General features: G+C 53.8%; 1 protein-coding gene across 2 annotated transcripts; it reads left to right on the top strand.

Annotated features, from left to right (window-relative positions):
- The first annotated feature begins 703 nt into the window (after nucleotides 1–703).
- Nucleotides 704–13071, top strand: LOC147751360 (uncharacterized). 2 transcript variants are annotated; one of them, XM_086919512.1, is made up of 4 exons: nucleotides 704–902; nucleotides 6667–6795; nucleotides 6985–7508; nucleotides 11781–13071. In XM_086919512.1, the coding sequence occupies exons 3-4, from the start codon at nucleotides 7028–7030 to the stop codon at nucleotides 12344–12346; spliced, it is 1047 nt and encodes a 348-aa protein (XP_086775638.1). In that variant the 5' UTR covers nucleotides 704–902; nucleotides 6667–6795; nucleotides 6985–7027; the 3' UTR covers nucleotides 12347–13071. The 2 variants fall into 2 exon arrangements, with proteins under 2 accessions (XP_086775638.1, XP_086775637.1); XM_086919511.1 differs by having other exon boundaries at nucleotides 10644–13071.
- The last annotated feature ends 1212 nt before the right edge of the window (nucleotides 13072–14283 follow it).

Genomic DNA, 14283 nt, shown 5'->3' with positions numbered 1-14283 from the left:
ACGATTGGTATTAATTGCCTGTGAGCATGACGCATAAGGCTGAAATATGATTATTTATACCCAATATTTAACAACTCACCGGCGGTAATAAACAAGCCCGTGAAACAGGTTCTACCAAACAATACAATCTCGAAGAATTTAGACTTTTTGCCACAGTCGTTTTCGATTATTGTTCTTGCCCTGCGAACATAGGAGGTAGAAGTCAGTCATGCCAACATCAAGCAGCTGTCAGAAGGAGGTATGTCCCGCATGCATTCGTGTGCGTGGACCGGTTAACGAGAAAAGGAGAAGCGTCATTGGTAAATGTGAACGCATCAAAAGACGAACAACAGCATCATGAAAATAGTTAATTTAATTTTCAGGCTTTTGCAAACGTATACGATGAAACCCATTAGACACAAATCAATAGACTCCTTTCTAATTCTCAGAAACGCATCATATATTGCCTTCAGTCTGGGTGAGAGCATGGAGTGTATCACCGGTAGGATTACATGACGTTTTGCCCTGTAAGCTTTTATTTGTGGCCTACTGTACAGTATAAGTCAGCCTTTTTGGTTTATGATCTGACTGCTGCGGCCTTCCAAGAAAATGTGTAACTCATCCCGAAAGAACAGTGAGCTGGCACCAAAACGCTACAGCCGGCGGAAATGACGTCACTCACACGTGACAACTATATCACAGGGCTCAGCCCTTGCCCATGCTTTGCCCCTTGGTTCGGCCCCCCCCACTCCCCAGGGGGAGGGGGACAGTGGCTGGACCGGGGGTCTCAGTGGAGGCCACCCCCGGGAGGCAGAGCCCGAGCACCCAATGATTGGCTGGAGATAAGGGGAGCAAAGGCAAGGAAAGAGAAAGAGCGGGCCCACCAAGCATTGGGGCTGGGCCAGCTCAGCCATAAATTTAAGGTAGGAATGTGTAGGGGGATAAGGGCTATTTAAGGGTGGACACCGGGCACAAGGCCCTCTTTTCTCCGGGGAATTTTGGCAGGAGAAGAGGTGCAGCGTCGACAAAGTGCGAGGTGAGGTGGGGGGAGGCGAGGGGAGGGAGGGATGGAGGGATGGATATAGGGTGGGCTGCAGTGTGGTGGGTACAGAAGAGAACGTGTGGGGTAGCAAGGGTGGGGGGACGGTGCTGGGTCTGGGCGTGCAGAGTAACAAGGAAAGGAAGGGACGTCATCAGAGAGTGTGCAATATTAAGAAATATAAGGAGGGGTGGGAGTAGCAAGTTAAATACTCCCCGCAATATTATCAAGTGATGGATGGGGGGAAGGGGACCTCTGTGGAAGAGGGGGTGGGGCCGCTGGGGTCCATGGCGCGGGCTTTAATGGCACGGGACAGAGGGGTCAGGCTCCTACGGCGGAGGGCGAGGCGGCGTTCTGGGGAAGGGCGTCAGAGTGCCCAGGAAACAACAATAGCAGAGGGGGGGGGGGAGGTGGCCGAGCACGAGTCGGTCAGGTGCGAAGTCTTGGGGACGGGGGCCCACGGGAGGGCTCGAGCGCAAGTTAGAATAAGGAAGGGCATGGAGGGATTGTGGCCAGAGGGGCCAAAGTAGAGGGTGTGATCTGCCATGGGGGGCTCAAGGATATTCAATGGGGGGTTGGGGATGTGAGCCAGGATAAGTGGGTATAGGTGCATCCCCCCCCCCTCCCACCCCCTTCCCCCAGGCGGGTAAAAGGAGGAGGGTGTGGAAGGGCTGGATGCTGGCTTAAAGGTTACTGAGATGGGGGCGGTTAGTAGATGCCCCTTAGTGTCATGGGGCCGAGGATCGCAGTTTGGCGTAACAAGAGGGGTGGCGCTGGTTCTCGGTACTGGGGGCTCTGTTTTCGAGGGAAGGCACAGCCTCCGGGCGTCAAGCGTATGAGTAGTAATAGCAGAGGGAACTGTCACTGTTTTGTCCGGCTGTATGAATGGGGAGAAATAAGAATAGGTTCAAGTTAAGTCACATAAGTACGAACGCATAAAGGACAGAACAAAATGTAACTCACTGACAGGGTTTTCATTGGCAATAAAATGGCCCCCTAGCTAACTGACTCTGTGATCTTCTCGAGGCTGAAAGGCTGAGTCGCAGTACATTGATTTGCCTTAATGTACAGTGCTTAGAGGATGGGGGGAGGTTGGGGGAGGGTGGGTAAGGAAGGTGCGGAGGGACTATGGGAGGTGCAAGAACGGACATACAAGGATAGCCGAAAAGGGCGCCAAGAGAGGAGGCATAATGGGGGTCGGATGGCAGGGCAAAGGAGGGATGAAGAGGGTTTGGGGCCGTCCAGGAGAAAGACAGTGGAGAGATAGGGTTATGGGCGCGGGCGAGAGACGTACAGTTAAGTGCCATTCGGGGAACAGGCCTCTAATGCAAAGGGAGCAGAATGAAGATGGGCTAAAATTGTGTAGCATCAGCAGATGTTTGATTGGCACTCGTGGCGAACAGGCACTAACGGTAGACGGCAGGAATGAGTCATAGATGGGGTAACACGGAACTTGGTTGCCTTTGGGGGGTTCTAGCAGAGTGAACGGAATAAGTTTCACCCTGCCATGAAGGGATACCACGAAGTTGAACTATGGAGGCTTAGAATGTCCGGCGCGGTCCCGGTGGAATTCAGGCGGGTTTGGGCTGGGGGGGGGGGGGGGGGTTGGGGGAGGGTGGCAGGGGGCGGGAAGGGTGCCACAAGGTGGGGGGCGGGAATGGGCGGCCAGGGAAGACACAGCGTAGGTGGTTACTGACAGGGAAGGAGGAAAAGAATTTGTAGGGGGAGGAGAGCAGGGAGGGCCATCGAGGGTAAGGGCTGGCGAAGGGGGGGGGGGGGGCGCGGAGCTTACTCCACCGGGCATGGCAGGGAGCGGCAGATAAGGGGAGTGGGGGAGGAGGGGGCGAAGGGTACAGGGAGCCTTGGAAATGCCGGCAAGGAGTTGGGAACGCTCCTCCTCCCCCCCCCCCCCCTTCTGTAGTGAGCAGAATGGTGGATATAGAAAGGAGTGTGTAACGCGGATGTGCTGGGGGATTATGACGACTTAGTGCAAATGGAACGAAACTCCTTCCGAGTTCATAAAGTACATAAGACAGTTCTCTCTATAACTTTCACATGTAAGATGGTGTTCGACGCGTGCTGCTCGACACAACTGATACGCTGGCTGCCGTTGTATCTAGTGTTTTTATTTGGTACAGTATTGCTGCAGATGCTTAGTAACATTGGTTATGGTGTTTAGGAGTTAATGTTTGGGTTTGAATGCGCGTTGTAGCATTAGGTACGGTTCATGCATTGTAATTTAAGAATGTTATTCACCATGTTATTCATAGAGGGATAAATGAAGGTGTGATGAGAAGTGCGCATTCGTGGAGGGGGAGAGCTGGGCAGCTCTCGAAGCAGTTGGGGCTCTGTTTTCGAAGGGAGGGCTCGGGAGATGACAAAAGGTGGATGGGCGCAGGGTCTCGGACTGCGGGGGGTCAAAAGAAAGATTTGCGGGAGGGCTGATGGTAATGACGGAGCGTGGACGAAAGTCAGGGGTTATTGGTTTGTGCATTTGTGTGGGCGGACTTTCCCCGGGGTGTCAGGGCGCTTCACGAAAGGGGGCAGGGGTGAAATATAGTGAGAAAGATTGCAAAAGAGCGGATTGCGAAGGCATACGTTACGTTACATAAGGTGGTGGTGACAATTGTGAGCAAGGAAAGTACATGAGGCTGCGGGGCGAGCGCAATAAGCGAAAGGTGAACTCGAAAGCATTGTTGCCAGGAAGAGGGTGTCGGGGCATCGAGGACAATGGCACGAGCAATGGGGGGGGGGGGGGCATAGATCGGCAGTTGAAGTGAACACAAGAGGGGGTGGTGAGGATAGGCGAGCATGGGACACCGCTGGCGGCATCGACGCTCCACTGCTCCCCAAGGGTCCTGTGCAGCACACAGGTGAGGATTGGGGCGCCAAAGGTAAGGGGCGGAGTGGGCACGAGCACAGACAGCCAGGAAGACACAGCGTAGGGGGTGGGGACAGGAGGGAGGGAATTAGCAAAGTAAAGGAATGTGTAAGGGGAGAACATGGAGGGACGCCGATTGTGCTAAGGGGCTGGTTAATTGCATGGCTGGGAGCTGCAGATACGGGGGGGGGGGGGGGGGGGAGTGCAGGCAAGGAGCTGCCCTCTCCGCCCCCCCCCCCCCATCGGGCCACAACGAGAAGCGATAGCTCATCCTAGACAACACGGCGTAGTTTAGGGCAAAAGGGAAATAAATTGCTTGCTGAAAAAGGATTGCACATGTGCTCTACTCCAGGCGTTGGGCCTCGTTGCCGGGGTTTGTGCTGAGAAGCACTGTGGGCGAGAGGGAGGCGCTGTGCTCTACTCCAGGCGCTTGGCAGAGCTGCATGGGGTTTGTGCTGATAAGCACTGTGGGCGAGATGGGGGCGCTGTGCTCTACTCCAGGCGCTTGGCCTCGTTGCCGGGGTTTGTGTTTAGAAGCAACGCGGGCGAGAGGGAGGCGCTGTGCTCTACTGGAGGCGCTTGGCCTCGTTGCCGGGGTTGGTGCTTGGAAGCGCTGCGGGCGAGAGGAGGGCGCTGTGCCCGACTGGAAGCACTGCGGGCGAGAGGGAGGCGCTGTGCTCTACTCCAGGCGCTTGGCAGAGCTGCATGGGGTTTGTGCTGAGAAGCACTGCGGGCGAGATGGAGGCGCTGTGCTCTACTCCAGGCGCTTGGCCTCGTTGCCGGGGTTTGTGCTTAGAAGCACTGCGGTCGAGAGGGAGGTGTTGTGCGCTACTCGAGGCGCTTGTTCTCTGCCAGCCGAGGGCACGTGCTGCTTTGTTGTGGAGTCAAGAAGTCTTGCCTTCTGTGTTTCCCTTCACTGGTGGGGGGGGGGGACTTGATATGGAAAGATGGGGCTTCCCAAGCTTCCAGGACTCGCTCGAGGCCTTCAAGGAGCACTGGAGCCCCTCCGAGAGGAAAAGCCTCGGAGCCAAGGTCGGTGCGTGAAGGCGCTGACATCCTTCTCGCCAGCAGCGAGGAAGGGGCGGAGGTGCCTGGAGGGAGCAGCCCTCGGGGTCCCAAGGCTCTGGGGTTCCTGCCAGGCAGCGCTGCTCTGCAGCCAGTGGGAGGAGGCGTGCGTTTACTCCTCCTCGGTACCCTTACAGGACGTGTGCAAGGCTCGGCCAACTCGCGCCACATGCACATCCATACGTACCTTTCGATGTTGGTTGTTTCCACTTCTCATACTTCCAGGTGCAAACTATAGTGTTGTCACCTAATTGGAGGAACGTCCGTTTCAGCTGGAAATTTCAACACTTTATTGCAGCAGTATCGTAGCTGGGGGACGCTCACGCTAGCATCTGTCACTTTCGTTTCAAAGACTACTTATTCATCACATCGTTTTGCTTTGACTAATCCCCGAATAGATTTATTACAGGGATCACCTGGACTAATATTCCTGATCAAACATTACATTTCTCGAGTAATAAGGATAATTAATTTGGCATAGTAGCTTCTTGTTATTGTAAGGACATGCTAATATGTTACAAAAGGTACAGCACGAACGTAGGCGCTGGTGATTTGGCAATTCAACGACTGAACTCTGCTTTCAAGAAAGTTAGTTAACGTCGAGCGGACAGGAAAAAGAGGGAGGGGTGTTGCGGAGTCGGGGGGGGGGGGGGGGGGGCGAGGGGCTATACAGTGCGGCGCAAAGTCTTCGCGAAATGCAGAGGGCGGGGGAGAGGAAGGGCACACGGGTAGGCCGGTGCTCTGTAACAAGCCCACCAGCTCTAGCCCCCCCATATCCCCCCCACCCCGCATCTACAGGCGGAGGTTCATCATCTCGTGTCCGGCTCCAATGAGGTGGGCCTGTGGTTTCCAAGCCGCCATAGCTGCAAAAAAAAAAAAAAAAAAAAAAAAAAAAACGGTTTGTGTTTTTTTTTTTTTTTTTTTTGATTCGTCCTTCATCTCTTGCCTAATAATTTACTTTAGGGGAAACTTCATGCAACGCTGCTACTGGAACTTGGGCTTCAGGGCGGCTTTGCAGGTACAGGCTGGCGTACGGGCAAAGTGAGTTCAGTTTCAGGAGGTAGGCGCAGGTTCCACGCTAGGGGGCATATCTCACATCCTAGTGCCACTCCACGTGGGGGGAACATATCTCACATCCTAGCAACGTTTCATTTCTGGCACTTTGCAGCAGTTGTAAGACGTCGTAGTGTCTCTCGTTGCTCAGATGGGCGGAATTTCAGAGTTATAGGCTCCCACGTCTGCATTGCAAGTTGAAGCAGTATAATGCGTGGCTTATGGTGGTTGAAATGTCACGGTAATGACGCTGAAGGTATGAGTAGGTCACACAAGGGGTAGGGGTCAAGGCGAAGGGGTGCTGTAAAGGGAGACCACTGTAATAAAAGGGGGGGGCAGGAGGGGAGGCGGTGTTCGGCGCTGGGGAGAGCGGGCAAGGCTAAGGCCGGGGGTTTGGGGTGGGGGGCGAGTTGGGAGAATGGTGAACTCCTAACGCCTCTCGCCCCCTTCCCCAGTGCGCCTCCACCAGGGCCGGCAGGGATAGGGGGGCCAGGGGGGGCAGGGAGAAGGAGGAGAGGGGTTTAAGGGCGTGTCATAGACAGACGGAGAGGCTGCCGCACGGAAAAGGGGTGAAGTGCTGGAGCTAGGCGAGGGCAGCTATACACAAGGGTGTCCAATGATGAGAACTAACATGTGGTTTCTTTTATAGAGTGAATACGGTTCGAATACAGTGGACAGTGAAGGACAGAGCAACGAACAGAGTGGGGCCAATAGTGGCGGAGGTCACTGACTGGGCAAAGGGTCAGGAAGAGCACAAGGGGTCGAGGCGTGACAGAAGGTGAGTCAAGGGACAAGGGGGCGATGCGAGGCGAAGTCGGGGAACACCGCGGGGGGGCCAGAGGACGGCACAGCAAGGCCGGGGCACCGCAGGGGTCGGGGCGGCACAACTAGTGGGCTAAAGGAGTTCGCAAGCGGAAAAGGCACTGACAACACTGCTTGCAAGGTTAACACAGTTTTTCAATTTTAGGTCAGCAACGGGAACGGGATTGTTCCAGGCACACCGGATAAGGATGGGAGAGGAGGGGATGTTTCACGGCGGTGCATTGGAACTAGCAGCAAACGAGGAGGCTGGACCTAGCGGGGTGGTCCCGGGAATGGAATACAACAGCGGCCAGGACGCTCAACAGCTGTGGGCCACTTTTGCATCAATAGCAAAGGCAAAGAATTGGGAAGGTTGGGAGCTGGCAATGGCTCAAATGCAAGGACAGGCCCCAGAAGGCGTTGGACAATGCAAGGACGTGGAGGGGTTGCAGGGGGACTTTTTTCCTATTAATGGTCATACCTATGCAGCGACACGTGGGGAAAAAAGGGGTATGGAAAAGAAGGCGAGGGGGCGTGGTGGAGCTGTCGCAGGAGCCAAAAAGGCAAGGTTACACACAGAGGACTTAACAGCAACAGCATTTATGGGTGATGATGCACAAGGTGCGGCAAATTTGCGCAAAGACCAGTCGAGTAAACAAGGGGCATTAACAGCTGAAAGTGGTTCCTTAGGTGAGTTGTCAGAAGTCATTAGAAAACTGTTGGATAATTGGCATAAGCCTATTGGTACAAAGAAGGGGGAGGTGGTGGTGGTTGATGAAGAAACAACGAAGGGCGGGTCACAGGAGGGTTCCCCAATGCAAGTCTGGGAGGGAGGGAGCAGGGAACAGGGGGGCGAGGTAGGGGGGGGGAGGAGAGGAGCGGCTCAGGCGCTAAAGAGTAGCAACACGATCCTGGGAAGGGATCCCTTGTCAAAGCCATCACAAGATAATGACAGAAGTACAACGCTGCCAAGGAAGGTAGGGCTAGGGGGGCTGAACGGGACACGGTCAGAAGCATGGCACATACCTCTGGAGGTTAAAGAGAGAGTTTGGAGGAGGGAGTTCATTGATATTTTCACACTACTGGAGCATGTGCGCAGGGGGGTAGACACGCTACGGGTTGCTGGACCCGGCAAGGAAGGGAAGGATAGGAAGAGGATCAGGCCAGAGGAGAACATTAACAACTGGTTAGACGCATTTGCCCTGCTAGCAGCAATAATGTTAGAAAAGTTCCCTGAGCAGGGTCCAGCGTTGAATAGATACAACCAAGCCATCCTGGACCGGTTCAGGCGATACGGAGGCATGGGGTGGCTGCAATATGACCTCAACTTCCGCCAACGCATGGAGGAATCACCGGCTATGTCATGGGACGAAAGAGAGGCTAAGGAATGGATGGAACAGATGGGGTCCAAAGCAGGTTATGGTTTAGGTTTGGCGGGCGCAGACAATGGTGTACAGCACTGGGGCGCAACGTCGGCGGGACAGGGTTGGCAGGCTAACAATACACAGGCGCATTCGCGGGTGAGTGCGCAGTATGGGTTGGGTCAACAAGTAGGGGCAGGATTCACACAGCAGCAAATAGGACAGGTGCAGTTTCAGCAAGGGGTAGCATACGCGGGCAATGGATCAATGGTGGGGTCCCAGCATCAAGGTGCGGTAGTTGGGGCATGTCAACAGTCCCCTCTGGGTGGCGGGGGGCAGCAATATACATGGACAGGTCCCATGCAGCATCAGGCAAGTGGAGGACAGACGCTGCAACAGCAATTGGGACCAATAGGGCAACAGTTCACACAAGTGGGGCCTGACCAGCAGGCGGGTACCGGTAGTGCAGCGTCCACAATGCAGGTGGGGGGGCAGCTACAGCAAGGCAGCAATGGGCTCGCAAATGGGCAATTCAACGCGGGCAGGGGCCAGCAGCCGCTGAGGGCGGTAGGCTTCCCAGTGGGCGCAGGGCAAACAACGGCAGGGCATCAAGGGGAGCAGAGTCAAAACTACATGAGGACAGTGGAGAATTCCTCAGGGTCAGGGATAGGACAGGGACAGATGATGGGTAGGCAGCAACAGCCCCAACAGGAGCAGCAGCAGGCATTTCGAGGGCCAAAGGGGGCAGAGGATTTCAAACAGCCGCTGCAACGTAAACAGAGGGATAATACATGTCGGCTGTTCAACGCTGGCAATTGCACCTGGGGGGTACAATGCAGATTTCGGCATGGGTGCTCCCAGTGTGGCGGAGACCATCCCGCTGTGGCATGCAAACCAATTGTTAGAGATGCAGCGGGCACCACCCTCATGGGCTAGCCATAGTCTGGGCCAGGTTACAAAAGGCCCATCCCCAATAAATTTTGAATTGCTGGCAACACTTTTAAATGGATACCCAAAGATTGAGGAGAGGGAGCTACTGTTTTGGGGTTTCAAGGAAGGGTTCAAAATACCTTACAGTGGTCCTTTAGAGGGCAGATCATCTAAGAACCTCCGCTCAGCGGAGGAGCTTCCGGAAGTGGTTGCAGAAAAAATACAAAAGGAGCTGCAGCTAGGGAGAATAGCGGGCCCATTTGACACCGCCCCTTTAAGGAACTTCATTATTTCTCCGCTAGGTATTGTTCCAAAAAAGGAAGCAGGCAAATACAGAATGATTCACCACCTCTCTTATCCCAAAGGTAACTCAGTAAATGACTGGCTAAGCCAGGATATTTGCACGGTCTCCTATGCAACATTTGACGAAGCCATCGAGTTAGTCAGGCAGGCGGGGAAGGGAGCCCTCATGGCAAAAGCAGATATTGAGGCAGCTTTCAGGCTGCTACCAGTGCATCCAGACAGCTTTCATTTGCTGGGGTTCCAATTCAAGGATAGGTTGTATTATGACAAGTGTATGCCCATGGGTTGTTCTGTTTCCTGCGCTTACTTTGAGGCATTTAGTTCCTTTTTAGAGTGGGCCACGAACAAAGTCCAGCCAGTGGGTGGCAAGCTCCATTATCTAGATGACTTCTTGTTTGTAGGTGAGGCCGACTCACCCGAATGTGCTCAGGCGTTGGAGGCCTTCAAGGTCGTATCACAGGGCTTGGGAGTTCCATTAGCAGCAGAAAAAACTGAAGGCCCCACAACTAAGTTAACATTCTTGGGGATAGAGTTGGATTCGGAGGGAGGTGAGTCACGCCTCCCAGTGGGGAAAGTACAGGACTTTGCAGCAGCTATCAAAAAGGTATTGGCAAAGGAGAAGGCAACGTTGAAAGACGTCCAAGAGTTAATGGGCAAGCTCAATTTTGCATCCAGGGTCATTCCGGTTGGGAGAGTTTTTTCAAGAAGGCTGGCGGGGGCCACAGCAGGCATGACTCAGAAACATCATTTTGTCAGGTTAAAGAAGGGGCTGAAGCAAGACTTGCAGATGTGGCTGTCTTTTCTCCAAAGTTTTAATGGGGTCAGGATATGGCCGTCGCTGTGGACGGCGGATGAGAGGGCGCAACTGTACACAGATGCCTCCAGGCAAGGAGGTTTTGGGGCAATATTGGGGTCTGCGTGGTGTGCCAAAAGGTGGCCAACTGCCTGGCGACGATGTGGCTTCACCAACAATATCACAGCATTAGAACTCTTTCCCATTGTAGTGGCATTGTCATTATGGTCAGACACCTTGGCTAACAAGAATTTGGTCATCAGGTCAGACAACATGGCAGCCGTCCATGCAATTAATAATCAGGCGGCGTCATGTCACGTAATATTGGGCTTATTAAGGCAGTTAGTGAGCAAATGTCTCCAGTATAATATTCAGATAACAGCTAAGCATGTGCCAGGTTTTCAGAACAAGGCAGCTGATGCTCTTTCTCGCTTGCAGTGGGAAAGATTCCGTACAGAATGGCCAGAGGCGCAACAAGAAATGACACCCTTCAAAGAGGATTACTGGAGAATAATGCATTAGAACGGGAACTACAGAATATGGCTGAAGAGGCCCTAGCGGTGGGAACAAGACACCGGTATCGGCGCTGTGTGGACACTTTCCAAAACATGACGCCAGAGGTTTTCATGCTTCCGGACAATGTGCAGCAACTGGGGATGCGGGTCAAAAAGTTTGTGGTGTGGGCCAAGGGGGCCGGAAAATCCAGATCATGGGTGGGGGAGCACCTCGCAGCAATAGCATACTATTCAAAGATAAGGGGTTTGGAGGATCCGACGAAGGGTTTTGTGCTTAGGGCAGCATTGAAAGGATGGGCCAAAAAGGAAGGCAAGAAGCAGGACAGCAGGTCCCCGATTGAATTTAACACACTTAAAATTTTAATGGACAACATCCCTAGGGTGTGTTACTCGGAGTCTGAGAGTAAGTTGTTCAGATTAACATTTTCTCTGGCCTTTTTTGGGGCCTTTCGCATTAGTGAACTAATAGCCAGGGCGAAAGGGGACAAAAGCAACAGGGCCCTGTTAGTGAAGGACATATCCTTAGGCACACACCAGGTGTCCCTTCTGGTGCGACAATCTAAGACAGATCAGGTGGGAAGGGGACAGTGCATCACACTGAACAGGATGGAGGGGCACAGCTCCTATTGCCCAGTGACGCTTTTAACAGGGTACTTGCAGGAGCGGGAAGGTGCTGATAGGAACAGCTACCTCCTCACTCACAGGGATGGGACTCCGTTAACACTTTATCAGTTTAAAAGGGTGTTAGCAGCAACGGTGCAAATATCCGGCCTCCAAAGGTGTCACTACACTACACATTCATTTCGCATTGGGGCAGCCACCACAGCCTTCCAGGAGGGCATGTCGGCGGAAGGAATAAAACAGATAGGCAGATGGGAATCGGACAGGTTTAAGGGGTACATTCGCCCAACAGCAGACAGATAAGGAAATTGGAAAGACATGTGTTGCGGCTATTCAATTGGGGGATCTGATATACATTCTGTACAGCAAGCTTTATGTATAATAAAAGGATGATGGGTGACGTGTACTGAACATTTCCGTGCTTCTGTTTAATTCGCAGAATACAAAACAGTGTGGGTCATCGGACACTCATACGTGTCCAGGGCGGCTAACAGAGCTCACTGCCTTGGGTGGAATGCTACGTTCCCATTTCAACGGACAAGGGTGCAATGGTTCGGAAAAGAGGACTTGCGCTGGAGAGAATTGTGGGGTGTCATTGAGGAATTGCGCGCAGGTGCGAAGGATCCGAGTATTTTAGTAATTCATCTAGGGGGAAATGATCTTCCAGAGATGGGGCGGGGTGACCTGCTTCACACATTAAAGAAGGATCTCACCAATTTAGCAAAGTGCATGGGCTCAACGGAAATAGTATGGTCCGAGATTATTCCTAGAAGGGTATGGGCTGGGGCGCGCTCCCAAAATGGCATGGAGTTGTCAAGGAAGAGGCTAAATAGCTTGATGGTCAAATTTCTAAAGGGGGCAGGCTTAGGGATTATCAGGCACACTCTGATTAACTTGCGGCAGCCGCAGTATTACAGAGCGGATGGGGTGTACCTTTCTGACACAGGGGCGGATGTCCTGCTACGAAATATGCTAGCAGTGTTGTATGCAAGGGGCTGTTGGTAGTTTGCAAGAATGGGGCCGCAGTTAAGGCATGGGGGGGGCCTCGCAGGCAGCGATAGCTACCGGCGAGGCATGGCGGTACTTACAAAGCGATCCAAGAAGAATACAAAAAGCAGGTGGCGCAGAGGGCTCAGACTACAAATGGGGCAGGCGGGACCCAGGGGGTCACTGGCAAGCTCCCCGAGCTCCCTGTGTTCAGGTGAACCGGAAGCAAACAATTAATGGCGCAACGCGGGCGGGGGGCGGGGGACAAACGCCAACCCGGAAGGGAATGTGTGGGCCCCGGAAGTGAAAAGGTCACCCGGCCGGGTGGGAACCGGCTGGTTACCCGGGAGTGATTGGACACCGGAGGCTAAGGGGCCATCCGGTTTGGGTTAAAGCAGACGCTTACCCAAGGAGTGTGTGGAAACCGGAGGTAAAAGGTTACCCGGTCGGGCCGGAAGCAGAAGCTTGCCCGGAGAGAAAGGAAAAGGTGTGTCCCAGGGAGGGGGTTGCCTGGGCAAGGATAGCTGCACTGAATGTAGGGCACAGTGCAGAGGCATTGGTGGTTAAGGACGGGGACAAGTCACTTTGTAAAGAGAGCCGCACTGAATGTAGGGCACAGTGCAGAGCTGGTTGTGTAAGGACGCACGGTCGCCAAAACAGAAATAATGGCTTGTAAAGGATCGCTTGTAAGTGATAAATGCCTAATAAACTGCGGCCTTAATTCTTCCATAAAATAAACTGGTGTGGTCTGAATTTATTGGGATTCGGGCGGTGCAACCATGTGGGGGGTGCCTCTGCTGTGCCCCTTGGTTCGGCCCCCCCCACTCCCCAGGGGGAGGGGGACAGTGGCTGGACCGGGGGTCTCAGTGGAGGCCACCCCCGGGAGGCAGAGCCCGAGCACCCAATGATTGGCTGGAGATAAGGGGAGCAAAGGCAAGGAAAGAGAAAGAGCGGGCCCACCAAGCATTGGGGCTGGGCCAGCTCAGCCATAAATTTAAGGTAGGAATGTGTAGGGGGATAAGGGCTATTTAAGGGTGGACACCGGGCACAAGGCCCTCTTTTCTCCGGGGAATTTTGGCAGGAGAAGACCCGCCCACCCACCCTTGGAGGGACAGGAATTGAAGGGGGGGTAGACAAAAGAGGTGAGATTAGTCGCAGAGGCATATGGGGCTTACAAGAGATCCTGTGGTTTCGGAAGAAGGGACAACAGGCGGTACTTACAAAGCGATCCAAGAAGAATACAAAAAGCAGGTGGCGCAGAGGGCTCAGACTACAAATGGGGCAGGCGGGACCCAGGGGGTCACTGGCAAGCTCCCCGAGCTCCCTGTGTTCAGGTGAACCGGAAGCAAACAATTAATGGCGCAACGCGGGCGGGGGGCGGGGGACAAACGCCAACCCGGAAGGGAATGTGTGGGCCCCGGAAGTGAAAAGGTCACCCGGCCGGGTGGGAACCGGCTGGTTACCCGGGAGTGATTGGACACCGGAGGCTAAGGGGCCATCCGGTTTGGGTTAAAGCAGACGCTTACCCAAGGAGTGTGTGGAAACCGGAGGTAAAAGGTTACCCGGTCGGGCCGGAAGCAGAAGCTTGCCCGGAGAGAAAGGAAAAGGTGTGTCCCAGGGAGGGGGTTGCCTGGGCAAGGATAGCTGCACTGAATGTAGGGCACAGTGCAGAGGCATTGGTGGTTAAGGACGGGGACAAGTCACTTTGTAAAGAGAGCCGCACTGAATGTAGGGCACAGTGCAGAGCTGGTTGTGTAAGGACGCACGGTCGCCAAAACAGAAATAATGGCTTGTAAAGGATCGCTTGTAAGTGATAAATGCCTAATAAACTGCGGCCTTAATTCTTCCATAAAATAAACTGGTGTGGTCTGAATTTATTGGGATTCGGGCGGTGCGACCATGTGGGGGGTGCCTCTGCTGTGCCAGATAACATTCCTCCTGTTCATTTTCCTCAA

Source organism: Lissotriton vulgaris, chromosome 1_1 (assembly GCF_964263255.1).
Source record: "Lissotriton vulgaris chromosome 1_1, aLisVul1.2, whole genome shotgun sequence".
Lineage (NCBI taxonomy): Eukaryota > Metazoa > Chordata > Amphibia > Caudata > Salamandridae > Lissotriton > Lissotriton vulgaris.
The sequence above is the reverse complement of the archived record's forward strand: the minus strand, read 5'-3'. Positions and strand labels throughout refer to the sequence as shown.

Excerpts from the sequence above, each read along its gene's own strand:
- LOC147751360 (XM_086919511.1), top strand. The coding sequence starts at position 7,028 with ATGGGAGAGGAGGGGATGTTTCACGGCGGTGCATTGGAACTAGCAGCA. Across the intron at positions 7,509-10,643 it reads AGCTGAAAGTGGTTCCTTAG|TGGGAAAGATTCCGTACAGA; the intron begins GTGAGTTGTCAG and ends TCTCGCTTGCAG.